The sequence below is a fragment of the Sinocyclocheilus rhinocerous genome, unplaced genomic scaffold (assembly GCF_001515625.1).
Source record: "Sinocyclocheilus rhinocerous isolate Xijiao unplaced genomic scaffold, SAMN03320098_v1.1 scaffold993, whole genome shotgun sequence".
NCBI lineage: Eukaryota > Metazoa > Chordata > Actinopteri > Cypriniformes > Cyprinidae > Sinocyclocheilus > Sinocyclocheilus rhinocerous.
Window position 1 is genome coordinate 2089880 of NW_015639771.1, and position 22202 is coordinate 2112081.

The 22202-nt window shown below is 35.3% G+C and overlaps 1 protein-coding gene across 2 annotated transcripts in view; it reads right to left on the reverse strand.

The window, feature by feature from the left end:
• LOC107751762 (protein Smaug homolog 1-like) overlaps window positions 1–22202 on the reverse strand; it is a 45735-nt gene that overhangs the window by 13725 nt on the left and 9808 nt on the right. For both annotated transcript variants that reach the window (XM_016567529.1, XM_016567530.1), the window contains one exon: window positions 3826–4326. In XM_016567529.1, the coding sequence (XP_016423015.1) occupies window positions 3826–4326 (501 nt within the window). The remainder of the gene's footprint in view (window positions 1–3825; window positions 4327–22202) is intronic.

The window sequence follows — 22202 nt, forward strand, 5'->3', positions numbered from 1 at the left end:
AGCTCTCTCTCTCGCACACACACACAGCTCTCTCTCTCTCGCACACACACACACACACAGAAGGAGAACAATTTGTAACACTTTTCAATAAGGTTTTAGTTTTTAACATTATATAAGTTAACATGAACAATATTTATATAGTATTTATGAATCTTAGTTAATATTATGTTCAAAATTGACTACTACATTTACTACATTAATTAAAATTTACAGTTAATGTACATCAGTTACTGTACCATGAACGAACATAAACAATTTTTAATAGCACAAATAAATACACTAAAAATTAGGGATGCACCGGTTGACCGGCCATAAATCGGAACCGGCCGGTTTTTGCTTATAATGCGCGATCGGCAACCGGCCGGTTTTTTGTATTTTTTTCGTCCGATTTTTCCGGAAGTGTGCACAGAGGCGCCAGCAGAAAAAATACCACGCAGAGCAAGCTCACTGTTGGCGATGCACGATGAGATATTGGAAGAAAAATCTGAAGTGATTAAGGATACGGGCAGCCGTACAGCACTGGAAATGCAGAGCTACCTGTCTGAGGCACAGATACCAAGAAGCGAACAGCCGTTGGTGTACTGGCGCACAAATAAGAGCCGCTTTCCTGCACTCGCTGAAGTTGCGCGAGTGTACCTGTCCGCGCCCTGCACAAGCGTAGACAGTGAACGTTTGTTCAGCTCAGCTTCTCACGTGTTGGATGAGAAACGAAACAGACTAACTTGTGACAAAGCTGAAATGCTTCTTTTTGTAAAGAAGAACTCGCATGCACTTTTGAAAAGCCAGAAGTAAACGTCAGTTCTTTAGGCTATAGGATTAATATTTTTTATTTTACCTTAAAATTACATTATTTGTATTCACATTATAATACACATTAAGACTTAATGTGATTTAAAAAGCACCTGCCATAGTTAACATTTTGGAATAATTTATTTATATAGCCTACTTTGGTTTTATTTAGTTTCACTGGTAAAGATCTTTTTTTCTTTACACCAAATTTAAAAACGAAAACAAATGCTGAATGCTGATTAAGTAACATCTTTGTTTGGAGTGTTGAATGTGTTTTGATTGTGTTGTTTGGATTGTGGAACTATGCAGTTGTTGCCTTTAAAATTACATGGTTACAGTTAATGTTTTCATTTAAGGCCAGTTTATAGTTTCAACCCAATTTAAAAACGAAAGCTAAATGCTTTTGTCAGTAGGCCAACCTATGTTTGTATTGAATGTAGCCTACTTACTGCGCAGATACTGCTGTTAATTTCAGATGGTTACAGTTGTTGTTTTCAATAGCCAAAACCCAGTTTAGCCTGTTAAATACCAAATAAACATCTTGTTTATGTGTACTTTTATTCTTTCTTGTTTGTTGCTTGATAAAAATAAAAAAAATCGGAAATCGGTATCGGAATCGGCCAGTTTGCTTGTAAAAAATCGGTATCGGAATTGGCCATGAAAAATCATGATCGTGCATCACTAGTAAAATATGCGTTATTAAAATCAGTTCATCGTCACAGACTCCATTTTCAAATAGACTCACTTGAATTCTTAAACAACTTTCATGGCAAACAAGCACAACCCAATGTCAAACGCATTCAGATTCAGTCTGACTAACAGCCTCTGTAGCACTAAATTGCTTTAGCCAGCACAACCAACACAAGTTTATTTGTTTCCACTAAGGGGGGAAATCCTGGCAAACCAAACAAGCTGCGAGTCTTTTCCATTGCACCTACTAAAAAGGTGAGCCTGTCTTCCTCTTCTGGAACATTCGACCCCGTCGCGGGTGAGAGGAAAGAGGAAACAAACAGAGAATGAGATGGAGAAGATACGTTATGGGCCGTGTGAAGAGCCTTCTCTCCTCCTATATGCGGCTGTAAATGTTTGGACTATGTATAGGTCTTCGCGGGCTAGTTTAAAATAGGTGCCCAGCTTACATTACAGTCCCCAAATATTAGCCATTTTCCCTAAATACAAACCCCCACAAAGGATACCTTACAAGGGAAGAGCTGGGATGGTATGTGGTGCTTAGTTGGGGAGGTGAGAGGGTGTTTGTGTGAGTAAAGAAAGAAAGACACAGGATGCTGTTCTAATTCAATTTACAAATGTTCAATGGTGAGCATGTGGGAAAAATGTACAATGTTTAAAGATGTTCTTATATAATGTTACATTTTATTCTTTGTCAAGGAGACAATCATGATTAAGGGTTTGTTGTAAAGAAGTAAATTTACTAAACCTGTTTCACTTTGTTGATCTGATACCGTAAATGAACTAAAGTGAACTGACTGAATCCCTCATTATAAAGTATTATTAATATACTGTATACATATTATAATTTATAATATTTTCTTTAAAGAAAATAAATAAATAATAAAATGTATTAATTAATAAAAAACCTATATATAAATAAAGAATTTAGCGCCAATTTCACTTTGACCTGATACACTACATGGACCAAAATCACAATGAACTGAATGAATCTGTCATTATTATAAATACACTGTATGCATATTATAATTTATAATATTTCATTTGAATAAATAAATAAATCATTAAAAAAAATATATATATATACCCTCTGTTCCATTTTTGAGTACCACTGCAAACCATGCAGCTCTTACTTTAAATTGAAGAACTTTATTACATGAATCCATTGGTGATTACAATCCACTAGATCCATTAATGATTTTCTCACAGGCTTTGAGAAAGAAATAACTAGAAAATAATTACTAAAGGATGAGATCATTATACTATTATATACATTAGTTTTTTAAATTGTTAAAATAATTTAATTTTTTTTTATTGTTTACATCGGTGTTGTTTTAGTATTATTTATAATCTACTTTAGTATTATTTGTCATGTGCTAATGCTTTAGTAATTTTTTAAAAGTTTTATTTAAATATTTGTATTTAGTTTTAATTAGTAGTTTTAATTAAAATCCTAATGAACTTATCAAATCTGTCTACAAAATATAATAAATACATATATATTAAAAGTTATCATATTTCTCACATATATGTATATTTCTCACACACACACAAGATACCAATTTGTTCATTTTTAGCATGTTAGGAGGTAGTTTTTTGGGCAAAGAAAAAGTTTGGGCAAAGTTTTTTGCCCAAATGCCCAACTGAAACAGAATTGAATCAAATCAAATCAAAATTTCAATTAAATAAAATTGAATCTAACTGAATTGTGGAAATCTGTATTGATACGCAGCCTAAAGTCCAAGAGAACAACAGTATTTTGTCCAATGACCAGAAAGATACAATTTTTGAAGCCTACATCCTGATGTTGCTGGAGAAGAGTGAAACCAGTCCTTCGTGCTGTTAAGTACTCGAAGTAGTCAAAAATAAAGAGGATCTGGTGGAGCAGTGCTTTAAATGTGCCCTTATTTATATCCTCAGCTGTCTCCTTCATCCGAAAAAAAGACCCTTGCATTCTTAGCTGGAAATATCATGCTCTGACCACAGATATGTTCATTCTGAATATCTTTGTTATGCCCACAGCATGGCAGTGCCATATGTACACATTTTTTCCTCTCGTTTCATGGGCTATAGTACTTCTGAATGCTCCTACATGTGAGAAATAAACAGAAATAAACTTGAAGTCATTAGTACAACATCTGAACTTGAGAGGATCTCAATAAGGTCAATGTTGAACGAGTTGACATCTTACTAGACTGGATCTGCGGCTGTTTTAATCTCACTTGCCAAAGATGAAATAGACAAAAGAGCAGCTAGCTTATATGAAACACCTGTGGTTATAGACAGACTAAATGGGAGACAGACGGCATCCTATGTTAAGCCGAAAATGAAGAATAGTCCACTCACTTGTGTTGGTCCCACTGCCTGTACCTGCAGCGTTGATAGTGGAGGGCACGGAGGATGATGGGTACAGTGAGAGGTGCCCGTTTTCGCAGCCCTGTTGCTGCTGCTGCCAACTTCCCAGCCCAGAGTCCCTCGAGCTCTGCCACCCGTTGAGACGGTCATCCGACCCATAGCGCTGGTGGTGGGGATAGAGGTGTGGAGGTGCACGCTCAAGGGAATCCCCGGCTCCTCGGGCAGCCGCCCGCTCCTCCAGGTGGTTGAGCCAGAGGGCGAGGTTCCCCCGGTCCTCGAGGGAGGTTGCGGGGTGGATGAGGGCGTAGGACAGAAGCTGCCTGCTTTCCTCTAAGTGCCGGCCATGTTCGATGGTGTGGCCCAAGATCTTCGGCAGGAGACTCATGTACTCCACTTTGGCCTCGACGTTGCCCGGTTTAAGGAGAGGCAGGTGGGTCAGAACCAGAGAGATGACCCGTTCTTTAGACTCACTCTGCCACTGACTGATCACCACTGCAAAATAAGAAAAGAAAGAAGGTTAGCATAAGTTTACAGAAAAGATCATCTTAAAAATAAAATAGAATAAAATAACTTCAAAGTTTCCAGAAAGAACACCTTCAAAAAAAAATTAAAATAAATAAGAGTTAATCATGGGAGAGATGTGGTTTATCGCATTGTGCATGGGAGGTACACAGTGATATATGTCTGGATGAAATAACATGAGCAAAGTCATCCCTGTTTTTCCTCTTTCTTTTAAATAACTGCCGCATTTTAAGTATTTGGTGGGGACACTATTCATTAACAGGGTCACGCAACCTATTGTAACATGCCTCAGAAATTAACTAGGAACTATAGGGTCATTCCGTGTCAAATCAACCAAATTTCAGAAACTTCCCCAACTCAAATTTTTGATTTTGCTAGTATTTTTTCTGAAGAAAGATAAACATGTATAGTGATGAAAGCCAAAATATTAAATGTCATGGATGAATATTTACTGAGTAATCCACTACTTTGTAGAGATGGGTCAAAATGGCAATTTTCACCTGAGATTCAGAGCCAAATTACAAAGGGGTAAAAATGACTTCAGAAAGATGGTAGCATCATGATGTTAATTTTACACAGAGATTGGTTTGTCTGTTAGTAAAATCTGTTGACTGTAGCAATCTTTGTTGCATTATGTGCTAATGGTAACCATTCAAAAATGGGAAAAAAGCACTTTTCAAGTTTTTCTCCAAAGTTTGCATGCCTGTAATTCAAGAAATATTAAAGATATCTTAATGTCCTTTTAGATATTGGGTCTTAACAAACTTGCCTTTTGGCATCTCCATTTTTAAGGCCCTATATGGTTCAGTAGAGATATTGGAATTTCAATATGGCTCCAGGAGTAAATCGTTAAAATTGTACACATTTTCAGTGGTCAAAAACCAAATGTGGGTCACTTTGCATAAATATGATACTTCTTTTCTTTCAAAGAGGAATGTCTGAAGAATAAATAATGTTGAAACTAGAAATGTATCTTGTTTCCTTCTGTCAAAACAACTGCATTGAACATACCTGTGTGAGTGCCATAAATATTATTTTTCCAAAGTTTGCATGCCTATAACTCAAGAAATATTAAATATTATCACAATGTGATTTTAGGTTCTAGTTCTTAATAAACTTTTCTTTTGGAATCTTCATTTTAAAGGCCCTATATCATACAGTCCCAGAGATATGGGGACCTCAATGATGCTCCATATTCAGAGTGTTGAATATTACTCATTTTCAGTGGTCGAAAACCAAATGTTGGTCAACTGTAATTTGGCTCTGAATCTCATGTGAAAATTGCGATTTTGACCCCCCTCTACAAAATAGTGGATTACTCAGTAAATATTCATTCATGGCATTTAATATTTTGGCTTTCATCACTATACACGTTTATCTTTCTTCAGAAAAAAATATTAGCAAAATCAAAAATTTGAGCCGGGGACCTCTGGTTGAGTTGACACGGAATGACCCTATAGATACTTTGAGGTCACGGCAGAGGCTTTGTCTACCACTAATAATAGAGAACGCAGGCCACAGAATGAACTTCTGACCACCTCCTGATCACGTCTATGACTCATTTATTCTGTCTGTCTTTACTTTGGACATGGAACCACTTCTTATAGGTCTAATGATACATGATCATAATCTCATGAAAGCTATCAACAACATGTCCAGGTCACATTTCACCCCAAAATTAAAAGAAAGTTATTGTTTTCTTAAAGAAAATGCTCATTTTTAGGAACAATTGGCAAGGCAAGGCAAGTTTATTTGTATAGCGCATTTCATACACAATGGTAATTCAAAGTGCTTTACATAAAAGAAAAGAAAATAATAATCACAACAATAAAACAAGGAATTTAAAACTTTGAAAATTATTTAAAAAATTGATTTAAGAGGTTTAAAATGAATTTAAGAAAACGATTATACATAGAATATAGTGCAATCAGTTCGGACATCGCACAGTGCTCATTCAATGAATGCACAGCTAAACAGATGAGTTTTGAGTCTGCATTTAAATGTGACTAATGTTTTAGCACATCTGATCTCTTCTGGAAGCTGATTCCAACTGCGGGCGGCATAATAACTAAAAGCAGACTCCCCTTGTTTTGTGTGAACCCTTGGTATTTCTAACTGACTCGATCCTAATGATCTGAGTGGTCTGTTAGGTTTATATTCAGTGAGCATATCTGCTATGTATTTAGGTCCTAGGCCATTGAGTGATTTATAAACGAGTAAAAGTACTTTAAAATCAATCCTAAATATAACTGGAAGCCAGTGTAAGGACCTGAGGACTGGTGTAATATGCTCAGATTTTCTGGTTCTAGTCAGAATTCTGGCAGCAGCGTTCTGGATGAGCTGCAGCTGTCTAATGGTCTTCTTGGGAAGGCCGGTGAGGAGACCATTCCAATAGTCCACCCTGCTGGTGATAAAGGCATGAACAAGTTTCTGCAAGTCTTGACTGGAAACAAAACATCTCATTCTTGCAATGTTTTTGAGATGATAGTATGCTGATTTAGTTACTGCTTTGACATGACTACTGAAACTAAGGTCTGTCTCCAGAATCACACCAAGATTCCTGACTTGATTTTTTGTTGTTAGACCCCTAGAGTCAAGGTATGCATTCACCTTGAGAACTTCATCTTTGTTTCCAAATGCAATGACTTCAGTTTTTTCCTTGTTTAACTGAAGAAAGTTCTCGCACATCCAACTGTTAATTTCATCAATGCATTGGCAGAGGGAGTCAATGGGGCTGTAGTCATTTGGAGATAAGGCTAGGTAAATCTGGGTATCAATTGTTTTTTTTTTTTTTCATTTTAACATATAATGAAAAACAATGTATTTCTTAGTAACATATGTAAAAATAATTATATATTATTCAAATGATAAAATGTATACAACATTGTAGTATGTTCTGTACTGCCTTTAATGTTGACAATATTAAATTAAATAACTATATTAAATGTATGTTAAAATAGTAAGCAGAAAAAGTAAAAGTAAAGATGATGATCTGCACTCAAATACTCTATTACTTGCTTTTATTTAATAAATTCATGGGGATACAAAAAACCCATCAAAAATAATATCTGGATGCATTATGGTAATGAGAATTTGCACTAAATTGTCAAAAAAAAAGAAGGTTCTAAGAATGTAAAAAGTGGCATTTCTTTTGATTTTAGCATTACATGTGACCATGAAATGTTTTCACCAGTATGCAAATGCAGAAAATAATAATTACCATTAGATCAAGAGACATGTTTAGCACTTTAAAATGACAATGTTTGTAGCGTAATGAAACAGAATCATAAATGTTTCATCAGTGTGTGTATGAGTAGAGATGTTTCAGCGATCTTCTGTCATGTTTAGCATGGAGCTATGCTTGTTTAGACCTCATACCAATGTCATGCTAAAGACAGACGCACAGACTTGAGGACGACTGTGGACTGATGATTAAGTGTCTCTCTGGCAATCTTTTTCAGGCCCTTCCATTTTTACTGATGGGCCACCGGGATTCTAGAGGGCAAGTTGACAAACCCAGTTCACACCCCCTGGTATTCAAACCCACAACTTTTCAGTTACTAACCCAGACTTTAAATCAACATCCATTTATTACAAAACTCAATAAAAAAGTGTACATTTGATCAAGTTTATATCCTCAGTTCTAAATGAGACCATGTGTGTGCAACCACATTCACAAACCACTTTAAAACATGTCGTATTAAAGGAATAGTTCACTCAAAAATGAAAATTTGCTTACTCTCAGGCCATCCAAGATGTATATGAGTTTGTTGCTTTATCAGAACAGATTTGGAGAAATTTAGCATTACATCACCAATGGATCTTCTGCAGTGAATGGGTGCCGTCAGAATGAGAGTCCAAACAGCTGATAAAAACATCACAATAATCCACAAGTAATCCACATGACTCCAGTCCATCAATTAATGTCTTGTGAAATGAAAGTGTTTGTAATAAACAAATTCATAAATATATTTTTTAACTTCAAACTGTTGCTTCAGCCTAAAATATGAGTCCTCTATCCATGATATTGCTTTCCACCATGAAAAAGTCACCTCGTCTGAATCAGGAGAGAAATATATACAGATCAAGCACTGTTTAAAAGTGAAAAGAGTCCAAAACTGTTCTAAAGATGTGGGTGGATTTTGATATTAGAGGACAACAGGGGATGGACTTTTTCACTGGAGGAAGCGTTATTATGGATTATGGACTGGTATTTTGGCCAGAAGTGATTGTTTACATTTAAAATGCCTTAACGATGGATTTGTTTCTTGCAGCTTTTTGCCTCACAAGACATTAATTGATGGACTGGATTCGTGTGGATTGCTTGTGGATTATTGTGATGTTTTTATCAGCTGTTTGGACTCTCATTCTGAAGGCACCCATTCACTGCAGAGCATCCATTGGTGAGCAAGTGATGTAATGCAAAATTTCTCCAAATCTATTCCGATGTAGAAACAAACTCATCTACATCTTGGATAAACTGAGGGTGAGTGAATTTTTTTGGATGAACTACTCCTTTAAGGGGGTAACTGTTACAAGATGTGACGAAGTATGTAGGAGAAAGTTTCTGAAATCAAAATTAGATTAAAGTGCTTAGTCAGAAACACAGGAGAATTTTCATAAGTTACATCCAATGAGTGATGAGAGAAGGTTGTACGTCCACCACTATGTGTCACCACCACTCAGTTCAGTTCAGTTTGTGCTTTGCCAAAGGTTGTGATGAGTTTATCTAGTAATAAAGTCCTCATGACCCTCAGCAACACTCCTCTACTAAAATTAGAGTCCAGCATTCAACTTGGCCAGCGTCCTGCTCTACCTCAGTGGTTGCCAGCTCCTCTATGGCTCCCACACTCCTCCATCATTACGCAGTTCTACTTCCTTCGCTCCACCCATCCAGCTGGATACAGAGGGAGTGCTGCTGCTAAAACAATGCAGCGTACTCATCTCAAGGATTCTGACTTCCTCTGCGACCATCCCCACGTGCACTTCCTTCAGGATCCGATCGCAGAGATTCCAGAGAGACGTTGGACCTCTTTCTCACACTATCCTTTTTTCATTCTTCTCTTTCATGTCATTTGAAAGGTCTCACAGAGTAGAAAAAAAACAAGCATAATTGTTTGGGGCTTTGACCAAACTTGAGCAAGGCATTACTTCTGTGTACGTCACTCAGAAAACAATTTCAAAACTGTCAAGGTCTAAGAAAAGGGCTACCTTGGTTCCAAATGCTGTAACTTTTGATTACGTTATGATATCACCACAACATTTTATTCACATACAGCTCACATGTTGGGAAATATCGCCAAAAATTGATTTTCTCCTACTTTATTTCTTTCCTGAGACATTGAATGTCAAATAAGAAAGATATGAAAAAATTTTCTTGAGCACATTAATTTTTTCTTACATTTTATCATCTATTTCTCAGCATAAGAATGTCCAAATGTAAAGAGATTTTTCCCCCTAAAAATATAGAAAGAAACATGGGCGTTGCTAGGCCATTTTTAGGGGGGCTATATAATCGCCCCTGGAAAGAAATATATATATTTCTAATATTTCTATCAAACGATACCTACCTTTTGACTCTCCTTGCTACAGTTTTGGAGTTATGAGTCATTATTTTTGTGTATGTCACTCGGAAAAAAGTAAAAAATTACTTCAGGGCTTAAAGGGTTAAAGGGGTCATATGATGCTATTTCAATTTTTCCTTTCTCTTTGGAGTGTTACAAGCTCTTGATGCATAAAGAAGATCTGTAAATTTGCAAAGACTAAAGTCTCAAATCCAAAGAGATATTCTTTGTAAAAGTTAAGAGTCAACCACGCCTACCTAAAACGGCTTGTTCTAACACGCCCCCACATGTCTGGCATAGAGGAGAAACAATAATGTACAGTATGTGGAAAATAATGTGTTTTTTTAACCTTAAACCGCATAAACACAGTTCATTACACCAAATACACAAAATAAATGTTCTTTTTAGCAACATCATATGACCCCTTTAAGTTGGTTTATGATGGTCTTCCAGCCCAACCAACGTAGTTAAACTGGTTAGCAAAATGGTCTTGTGACTTGGCCAGCTGTAAAGTTCCAAAAAGGTACATTACTAATTCTATTGCATAGATAATACATACAAATTCATATCTCATAGCTTAGCAGTCGACTCATAGACCCCCGGAGCTGGTGGAACGTGACCCACACATGTGTTTCTTTCTGTCTTCTTCTGTGCCCAAAAACTCTCTGCTTCTTTTACTCTTCTTTTGACTTATCCACCAAAACCGCCATCCTTTTACAGTATTCAAAGTGTTTACAACTATTAACTAAAGCATTGGAATGAAAAAAGTTGGATGTGACTGAAAAAGAGAAAGAAAGAGACAGAAACGTAGTGAAAGCAACATTCTGCAGAGAGACTGTGAATCACAGTTGATTCACAGCGGTCAGTCTGAGGAAAGCCCTTCTTTAAGGCTTCACTGAGTCATTTTTAGACAGTAAAACAATGCGTTCTAGTGAACTCCACGTGGCACCCGCTCTCAACGAACAGAGCTTTCAAACATCCTTGTGTTCGGTTGTAATTTGTCATTTCTCCACCCCTTCCACTTAACCTTCCGATTGGCTTAAAATAGAAGCTGCTCTTCAACAGCACATTGTTATGAACAATCTACTCCAGAGGAACGAGGCCTGAGCAAAAACACTGAGATACTATTCCTCCTGAGCCTCAATAAACAAATGACTTTATGAGTGAGTCAACTGATTTGTTCAAAACACTGATTCATTCAGGAACAAAACAAGTGACTGGCTAAATTCGGAATATAAAACCATCATTCTATTCCTACAATTTTTAAAATGTAAAGCTATGACAGAAATAGTAAAAGTAGCACACTATTGTGAATTTATCACTGAATCATTCATTAAACTAATTCATTCAAAATAACAGATTCATTCAGAAATTACATTTTGAGTGAGTCACTAAATCAATAATGATTATTAGGCCTAATTATAACTAAGCTATGTTAGTTTTGGTGAGTTAAGGGGAGACACTGCAGGCAAAAACACTGTTTTTTCATGCACCTGTCAAGTTTTGGTTTTTCATAAAGTGTTTTTTCAGACTAGTGGAAAGAAAACATCCAAAAGACACTGTTAATTGTTTCTTTTATAGCACTTTATCTATTTGTGTCAATAGATTTAAATTACAATACATATTTTTAAAGGCCGTTTTCTCAAAATGAGTTTTTTCTTCTACACTGAGCCATAAATCTCCACTTCAGTAGCACTTACACACACCGAACTTTACATTTTTATTCCTGTCTATATCCTGAAGGTTTTTACAGAGGGATTTGTTCATATATAATTTTTTACTTCATTATATACAACATTTTATTCCCCCAAAAATTGTGAAAATGTAGTGTTTTCTGTCCGTTCTAAGCATTTTCTGAAATATGGAGTGACAACAATGAGATACCCAAAATTCCCTCTGTAAAAACATTTGACTCTAATATGTAAAAAAAATTAAACAAGAATTTTGAAACTGACATCATCCAGTGTTTAGATTTTTGTACTAGAAATGTATGCAAATTAGCGTATATTTCATTAAATAATGACTCATTTGCATATTTAAACCTAACATTTTAGAAAACTTGTAATACAAAAAATGTTTGCAATTATCAATGTAATCAATCAGCTGGGTAAGTAAGGCGCTAACTATTAGTTTTTTTTTTGACCCTATTCACCTGCAGTGTCTTGCCTTAAATTCTTAATTTAAACTTTTATTTGGTTTTATGGATTAAGATGATTGATTAAAATTTTTAACTCTGAAATTTGTATGATTTTCATCTTTTTATTGTTCACTGTGAAGCAACTTGGTCAGCATTCATGTTGTTTTAAGGCGTTATGTAAATAAAAATGACCTTGACAATATAATTCCATTTATAATTCATTATAATTCCATATATATATATTTAAATACATTTGACTATATCTTACTGAAGGTCTAGTGAAAACATGCCCACTTACACTACAGTTCAAAACTGAGGGGTCATTAATATTTTTCATGTTTTTAAAACAAGTCTCTCATGTTACAAATACAGTAAATACAGTAAAATACATACAATATAAAATACAGTAATATTGTGAAATATTATTACACAGGAACAAAACAAATGACACTCTTTATGAGTGAGTGATGAATCATTCAATCAACTCATTCATTCAAAAACACTGATTTGTTCAGGAACCAACCAAGAGCCTGGCTGAATTAGGGAATATCACACTATCATAGTTATCATATAATTTTTTACATAAAATGTTCTGTCAGAAACAGTAAGAGCAGTATGCTAGTCACTGAATCATTTGTTAAACAGATTCATTCAAAAACACAGAATCATTTAGAAATCAAACAAACTTTTTCAGAATCATTTCACTGAATCATTTATTCAACTGATTCGTTACTCAATATAAATTCTTGCTTTCTGATTATATGAGATGTTACATTTGAAGCAAAGAATTGTGTTATGAATAGAACACAACTATTCTTTTAAATCGACAGACCTTTAACAAACAAACAAACAGAAACACAGACAGGCATGTTCACCAGACGGATGGTTAAACCCAAGCAGTGCACATTAGAGACCGTTCAGCCGACCGTACGCAGACAGACGTTTTCCCCTTTTAATTATAGATGAACTTTGAGTCACTTTTAATGAGAGAATGAATATAAACCCCCTGCAGGCTACTGTAACAGCATCAGTGCACCTCTTGACCTGGATACATGCCTCGATAACACTCAACCCCCATCGTATGCCACCAGATGCTCCATTAACACCAGGGACACAACTGGCGGCTGATAAAAACACACACACAGTCATACAAACAGTCACGCACATGCCCACGTCTGCATGGGAGGAGATGTGTTTGTCAGAGACATGATTCTCTTGTGCTAAAAATAGGACGGCCGCAACACCGACTCCAAACACTAGTGGACTGGTGATAACACCCTATTTATATGAGACCATCAGAGACTGCATCAGCTGAAGCACACCCTGTGCCGACACACTGCACACAGCAAGAAGGTCACCGAAAGACAAGGGATCAGAAGCTGCTTTGCAACCTCATTTTCACCTTTGTCCCTTACAAAAAGTACTGTGGTACCAGATAGTTATTCTATGTTACTTCCACATTTATATGGTATTTTTAAAATAATATTTAATATACAAGCATTACATTTTTATATAAATCTATATTTTAGATGCTAAAACTTCATTTCATTTTCTTACCACATTTAATCATCTTTTTGCCCTTTTGTTCATTTTAAATATATATATATATTAGGGATGTAACGATTCACTCAACTCACGATTCGATTCGATTCACGATTTTGATTTCACGATTTTATTCGATTCACGATTTTTTTTTTTTACAAAATGAGATTTAAGACTAATTATAAATTAAATGTGTCCTTTTATTATTGCTTGGACAAAATACTGTACGTTTCTTTGTGAAATTTAAATATAACACTATAATAATATAATAATATATAACTCTTTTGTTGGTTTTGATTGCTTCTATTGTCCTCATTTGTTAGCCGCCTTGGATAAAAGCGTTTGCTAAATAACAAAATTTAAATTAAATTTAAATGTAAATAACAAAACAAAATTTTAAATTTAAAACAAGCCCCAAATCAAATAAATAAGTAACACAAATAAAATAAATCTCTTCATATAAACAAACTAAGGCTTTGTCTGTGCTCTTTCCATTTAAAATTAGAGGCAACCACTGCATTTTAATCATGATCCAAACAAAGATGCTGCATACATGCAACATGAATGATTTTTAAACTAAATTAGATTGTATAGTTTCGAAATTTGAAGCAAAAACAGAATGATTTGACTTCAGTTTTGTGAAATTATGCATAAAAAATATCTGCATGAAACAGAAACAACAGAGCTGAATGAGACGCAGATTCAATGCCCGCTCTCAGCTGTAAATTCATCATAGGTCAGGGCTCCAGACTGCGACCAAATAGTCGCATTTTGCGATCATTTTTCCTGCTGGTGCGACTGCAAAAGTCCAGGTTTTAGAGGTGGCACTGGTGCGACTGCAAAATTTTAATATAATTATATTTACAATTAATGAACAGGCGATTTCGTTAACGGCACATCCAGTCAGTCTCTTGTTTTTATGAGAAACATCAAAGGGCAAACGAAACTGAAAGCATAACGAAACAGCGCTTAGAGTATACTCGCCGCGTCAGCACGAGCGCGAAGCTGCGCGCAGCAAAAATGACGCGCATATTGAGGAAACGATGGTTTTCAAGTGAAAGTCAAGTAAAAGAGGTAAAAGTCAAGTAAAGTAAAAGTCAAGCTTCTTAAACCAGAGAAGGTGAACATGCTGGTATTCTTGTGGGGGGAAAAAACATGCAAGCACTGTCACCGTTAGTTTACTTTTCTTTTCATTTCCATTTTTGAAAAACTTGTTATCTTTGCTGTTTACCTTAAGCTATGGAGGCTCTCTTTTATTTATTTATTTATTTGATTCCTCAGTGTTTGCTAAACGTTCTGTAATTTATTAGTCGGTATATAATACAGCATGTGGTGTGTGCCATGCCTCATCTTATTCGTTTTTGTTAATAAACGTTTTGTAAGCTAGTTTGTCATTGTATCTTACTGATTTATTGTTGTTGTGCTTTTTGATTAAGAATAACAATGAATCCATCTTTTGTTTTAGTCTTAAAAAAATGAAAGGTGTATAGATGTATGTAAGCAAAACAGTGACAACAAGATTGCGAATTCGAAAGTGAAAGCATCCGAAGCCCACGGCTTAACACAGCAAAAGAGAAACTCCCATTCACAAAATGCAAATCACAAATAATACTACTGATGATAAAGAACCGGTTGAATGTTAACCACTTTCGTTTCCATATTTCCATATAACTATAAACAATGATAAAAGTTCATCAGCATGCATTGAATAATCCCATGTTGTAGCGCAAAAAAAAATAAAAAAAATAGACCAGTGAAAAGACCAGTGGGAAGAATGAGTCTGAAGCCCTGATATGCATTATACAGAGGCAAGAGGAAAAGAAAAAATACCATCGAAAGACAGTAAGTTCCCCTCAGACATGCATTCATTTAAACTCCTACCCCTAACTGAATCACAATTTGTTTAGCATCTCAACCGATTTGAATCGTCACATATTTAAATCGATTTTCAACCGGCTCGCGGTTAATCGTTACATCCCTAATATATATATATATATAGATGTGTTAAACCTGCTGTATAACACATCAGAAAATATGGTTTAAAGTAGTTTTAGATGGACTTAATTATGTCACATAATTTAAACAACTTTAAAAATCCCTTGAAATTTCTTACAAGATAAAGCTCAAGACAGTAAAAATTATTTTTTAAAAACACAGTTAAAACAGTAATATTGTAAAATATTATAATAATTTAAATATGTATTTTAAAATATATATTTATAAATATAAAATACATATTTTTAAATGTTTTCCAGTGGTTTCAAAGCTAAATTTTCAATAGCCATTATTCCAGCCTTCCATTTAATATTAGAAATCATTCTAATTCTGCTGATTTGCTGTTTAAGAAACATTTCTTATTATTATCAACATTGAAAACAGTTGTGCTGCCTAATATTTTTGAGGAAACTATGATTTTCTTTGTATTCTTTAATGATTAGAAAGTTTAAAAGAATGGCATTTATTTGAAAAAAAAATCTTTTGTAACATTATAAATATTTTTACAGTCACTTTTGATCATTTTAATGTGTTTTTACTAAAAAAAAAAAAAAAACTTACCTACCCTAAACTTTTGAATGGTAGTTTACATACAAAGTTCTTGAGAAGCACTAACATAGTGTTTTTTTACAGTATTAAAAACAACATTATGGTAATAACATGGTGTCTCTTGGTAAAGTTCATAATGTGGCTGCATCCATGGTAATCCTGGCCTCAACTATTGTCCAACATTTCTCTTGTTAGCACAACAAACACAGCAAGAGTTGGTTTAGAATGGGATCATTCCTTTTTTATAGTTGTTGAGTCAACACAGTAAGGACATAACATGTTCCTGGGAGGATGATGCACCACTTTTAAATCTCTTCTTGGGACAGAGACAGTGGACACACAACCTCAGCTCAGATTCACAAATAATGCAAATACACACCAGACACAGGAACCAGACACAACCAAACCTGCTGTATAACACATCAGAAGGTCTAAAAATTAGGTCTGTACTTTTTTCCACTTATGAGGGAAAAAACAACACTGGAATTGGTTTGTGGACACAGTATGAACTTGCATCGAGAAGATTTTTCCAGGAGGGAAAGTGGCGAAAGGAAAAATGGCCTATTTGGAAAAAGTGGCTAGAGAGTGAGAAGAGAAAGAACGAGAGAGAGAGAGATGCCCCACCCATCCCTCTGGCTGCTTGCTCCAGCTCAGCAATGCGGAATGTGCTGGCATACCACAGGTCCAACAGAAGAATGCACAGTTTCCGACTGGGGTGCGTTGCATCCGAAACGACGCTGGTTAGACACATACCTTCTTTTTGAGATCATCCCCCTCAACGCTACTTTAGCAAACACTTCCTTAAACGGGCTCCCCAAGATCTAATGCATTCAGCAGAGTAGTGGGTGGAGAAAAATATGGAGCATCAATGATATGGAGAAAGGAAAGGGAGGGGAAGAGAAAGAAAGAGAGGAGAATTACCGTATGGCTAAACCAAACAGCATTCCACCTAATGACCAGTGGAAACGCTTCCATGTGAAGGACAAAGCAGCACTGAAGAGATTCCCAGGAGTCTGGAATTAGACAGTCCTGTGAGTGGGAAGCTGAGAGAAAAGCCTCAGATGACACTCCAAGAAGTAACTGAGGAAAGAATGAAGAAATGACCCAATCGATGTGTGGTATACTGAAATGACACCAACGGGAGCATGACCGAAGCTCTGGAGAGGCTGACGTTTTAGTTGGCAGAGAAAGAGAGAGAAAAAAAGAGCGTAAGAAGACCATTTTGAACTTTAGTGGCCCCACCTTTCCTTAAGAGCAGCTTTAACAGGCAATGGCTCTGTCTCTACAGGTCTACACAAGCCTGGACCCCACCAGCACCCTGTCTGGGCCTTACAGTGCACTTAAAGCTCAGCATGTATAGTAGTAGGGCCAAGCCATACAGATGAGAAATTCATATACCCCTTTTCATTTCCAAGATGAAGATGCCAATATAGCATCATAGTCTCTGTTTACTAGTGTTATTTCTAGTTGAGGGCAAAGAAAAGTGTATTAACTATATATATACCATTTAATATATAAAAGTTGTCTTAAGTATCTTAAAAATTTAAATTATGTTCAAAATTATAAATATATTTAATAGTTTTTATATTTAATATGTAATTGTTATGTTATTTATACAAATAAATGATTTTTTGTATAGAATTAATGTACTAAAATAAAACATTAAAATGTACTTTATATATACAATATAATGATATTTCAGCATAGAATTAATTTATTAAAATATGAAATATGAATTTTTAATTGTATGTATATAAATTAAAAATTCGATTACGAAGTAAAATATTTAGTTTATTAAAATCTTATAAAATATGAAAAATGTATATGTGTGTATATATACATACATAAATCACTGTATATAATTAATTTTATATATATTTATGTATATAATTACATACTCACACATAAATATATATAAATGAAATTAATTAGGAAGTATAATATTTAATCAAATTATTATTAAATATTAAAAAGTATATATGTATATACATACACTGTATATAATGAACATTTTTTATACAAATAATTATATACACACAAATACATATAAAGCTTCATTCATTAAAAAAATTAACATATAAATTGTTTCATAAGAATTTTTGTTACAAATAACTTAAAATTACAGCTTCGACAACTTCGACAAAGACCATCATGCAGCATGTTTGTTTGCGGGCATGTTATGTTGTAACAGGCAGTTACATCATTATTCGGCTCTCAGGCCAGTTAAACTTGTGGAGGTTTGCCACAGTACCAACTCTGGCACAAGCACCAATGGTGGAATGATTGTCTGCCTCTGTTGGTCTCAAAGGCCCTGACCTTCTGACTCCTACACAGACAGAGTTGCCCTCAGTCAGCTGAATTAATTACCCAGAGGCTGTACGCATGCAGCTTCATCTCATCCGCCTCCTCAGTTCCTTTTCGCACACAATCACCAAATGTTACGTCTGCTGTAGAAATTAGAGAATGAGGCCGACCGTTCTAATTTTGGCTTGGCAGGCGCTTTGTGCTGAGAGTTTGTCTGTGCTGGAGCATACACTTTCTTCCTCTCTTCCTTCGAGCCAGTGATATTTATGGCCACTAATTCTGTTCGACGTTGGAAATAGCAGCACAGACTAACTATCCATTGAGCTCAGCTGGACAGACAACAAAGTGGGAAACACCTGCCTCTGTCAGTAGACACAGCAGTCACTGTGGCTCCGAGTCATCTGTTGCGCGTCTCTATTGTTCAGTATACGGATGATGAGCTCTCACTCTCAAACGCAGGAAGCTCGTCACGGCCCACATGTGAACCCATTCATTCAAGACTGACCCCGAAGCATTTTCTCTATCTGATCTTCTCTATCTGAGCCCAGACGAGCTTTCAACCTGTGCAAATGAGCTCCGCCGTTTCCATCCTGACCCAAATGCACTGTAGTGCAAAATCAGGTTTGGCCTGATCCTGCAAAAAAGAAACATTCCGATATTTTGATTATCTGTGATAATCTCTGAAACAACAACCACAAAAATATGTCAACTATGAACAATTCCTCCGTAATTACAATAATGAATAGCCTAGTCATTGCATTTTTCTTTTGATATGATGGATTACGACTGTTTTGCTAAAGAGTGCTAATATTTCACTTCATCAGCAGGCCTCAGACTCCGGCCCCAAAAACCTGCTCCATTCATGCCCTCCAGACAAGACAACATCAGGCAGGAAGTGCCATTGTAACCTGACGACCGTAACAGCCATAAAAGCTGTCCTGGAATGGAACGGAAATTTAGTCTACCTGTGGAAATCCAAGGTGTTGTGTGTATTTTACCACTTTTAATTAACTTGTTGACTTCACTAGTTCATTTCTGTGCTTTGACAAATGAATTATTCCAAGTACAAATATTTCATGTAGCCTTAATAAGAATACATAACAGTGTATATATATATATATACTCTTGGCAAAGGAGAAGTGCTCACTAACACAGATTTAGACAGATTTATATTTGATATTTGAGAGAAATAGGTCTTTTGTGTACATAGAAAAAGTCTTAGATCTTTGAGTTCAGCTCATGAAAAATGGGGGCAAAAACAAAAGTGTTGCGTTTATAATTTTGTTCAGTGTATATGTATGTATACACGCACACACAATTTTTATTGAAAAGTAATTTAATTACAGACTACTTAAAAAAATAATAGTCCTTTTGAGAATTTCCAAAGAAATACAAAGTAGAAAATTTGATGAATTTAGATTTTTTTTTATTATGTTCACTGCAGCAAGACAATTTTATCTTTAAATAAATTACTTAAAAATAATAAATTACTTTAAAATTTATTCATTTGTATCTGCTTATCACATTCTGGCTAATATTATAAACCAATAATTATTTTTGTTGCTGATGAACTGGCCTATATCAAAATGATAATGTACATTTTACGTAAATTAAAAACAAAACTCATTCATTTAAATGCTATAACTGAATTTAGGTGTCACAACATTATAATGCAACAGTATGCAAAATGTACATTCATTTTGAGATTCTATTATAACATTAATTACAGGATTTACAAGATTATGTTAAACAGTGTTATTAAATTATTTGTGGTTTTTAAAGATTAACTTTTAGTGAACGATAGATGATGGCTAAGATAATATATATAAATATATATGATGATAATATATATAAAGGAAATGAGCTTGCACAATTAATACTAAGTACAAATATCCAATGTTGACCGATACCGATACATTTTAAAAAACAAAATGTCAGGTGCTCATTGATAAAAATTAAAATGATAGTAAAAATAATAATTCAAGTTAAAGCTAAGATTTTTTAAAAATAGTATGAGAGGGGAAAAAAACATCAACTTTTGATGAAGTCCCAAGTGAAATTCAGTAAGTTTCCAGAAATAAAATCAGGCTTAACAGACTTTTCTTTCCTCAAGGAAACTTTGGGGACAACCTCTGCCACTGTAATTCGACGACTGTAGAGTATGTAAAAGCCTCACTGGAATGGAAGAACATCAATTTAGTCTATCTGTGGATGTTCCAGGGGTTATGTGTGTGTTCAAGTGGCGCAGAATGTCACAGCCGTAGCTATTCCTGGAATGTGAGCCTCAAGTCTGCGGATTTGAGCGCAGAGAGCTCTATTTAAGGAAATGTCTGGGCCCCTGTGCTACTTGAACCCCCTCCTCATTTACTGATCATTATTTTCCTATTCGGAAGAAATCTTTATTTCTGTACCTGGAGGAGAGAGAGCAGAGATTCCTTTGCGGAGGTTATATAATTGTGCAAAAATAAGTGCCGATCTGTGAAAAAAGATCCCATTTAGGGCAAGTGGAAGAAACACATCCTCATACTCAAATACAAACCCACTCCTGCTTCACGACTGTCTGGAGAGGGAACTAAGCGAACTGATGGGAGGTTGGAAAATCTCAGCCTGACCTCTTAAAAGCACAATCAGCACTTTTGAACAAAGTCCTGCATTGTGGCACCATGATGCAGCTGCCTGCGCTACGCATTTACCAGCTGCAGAATAAAGCATACTAAACAGTAGCTGCAAAGAGACATGACACCAGCCTCACCAGAGAGACACACTCAATACAGTAAAGCAAACAGAATTGTTGGGTATGTGAAGAGCGAGCGTGGAGCGTGTCTTCTGAATCATTGTTCTGAGCTGCAGTCAAGCATGCGCTGACAGCTCACCCCGCGTATGGCGCGAGCTATAGAACCAGTCTGACGGCGTGGGAGATGCGGAGATGAGAAATTAATACTTTTATTCTGCAAATATGCATTAAATTTATCAAAAGTGACAGTAAAGAATAAAGTTAATAAAGATTTCAAATTTCAATTTTTGAACTTTGTGTTCATCAAAGTGTCCTGAAAAATCACAATTTCCACAAAAATATTAAGCAGCACAACTGTTTTCAACATTGATAATAATGTCAGGGAGTCATCACAGTCACTTCAGTCACCATCCAGGATAATTACCCGATCACAGTCACCTGAGTTCTGATCACCCGCACCTACTGTCACCAATCAAGCCACACTACAAATACACACACGTCGAGAATTACGACGTCGGCAACCGAGAGTTGCTGGCTATCAAACTCGCCCTGGAGGAGTGGCGGCACTGGCGTGACAAATAATAAGAAATGTTTCTTGAGCAGCAAATCAAATCAGTATATTACAACGATTTCTGAAGGATCATGTGACACTGAAGACTGGAGTAATGATGCAGAAAATTCAGCTTTGCCATCAAGGGAATAAATTGCATTAAAATATAAAACAGATATTTCAAACTCTAAAACAAGTTCATAATATTATTGTTATTACTGTATTTTTGATCAAAGCCTTGGTGAGCATAAGAGACTTCTTTCAAAAACACAAATCTTTCTGACCCTGGACTTTTGAACAGTAGTATATATATTATACCACAATATATATATTTTTTTAATGGAAAAATAATTTTTTTAACTACTTACAGTGTAATAGTAGTAATAATAGTTATGACAATTTCCAAAATACTTTCACAAATTATATATATATATATATATTTTTTTTTTTTTTTTTTTTTTTTTTTTTTTT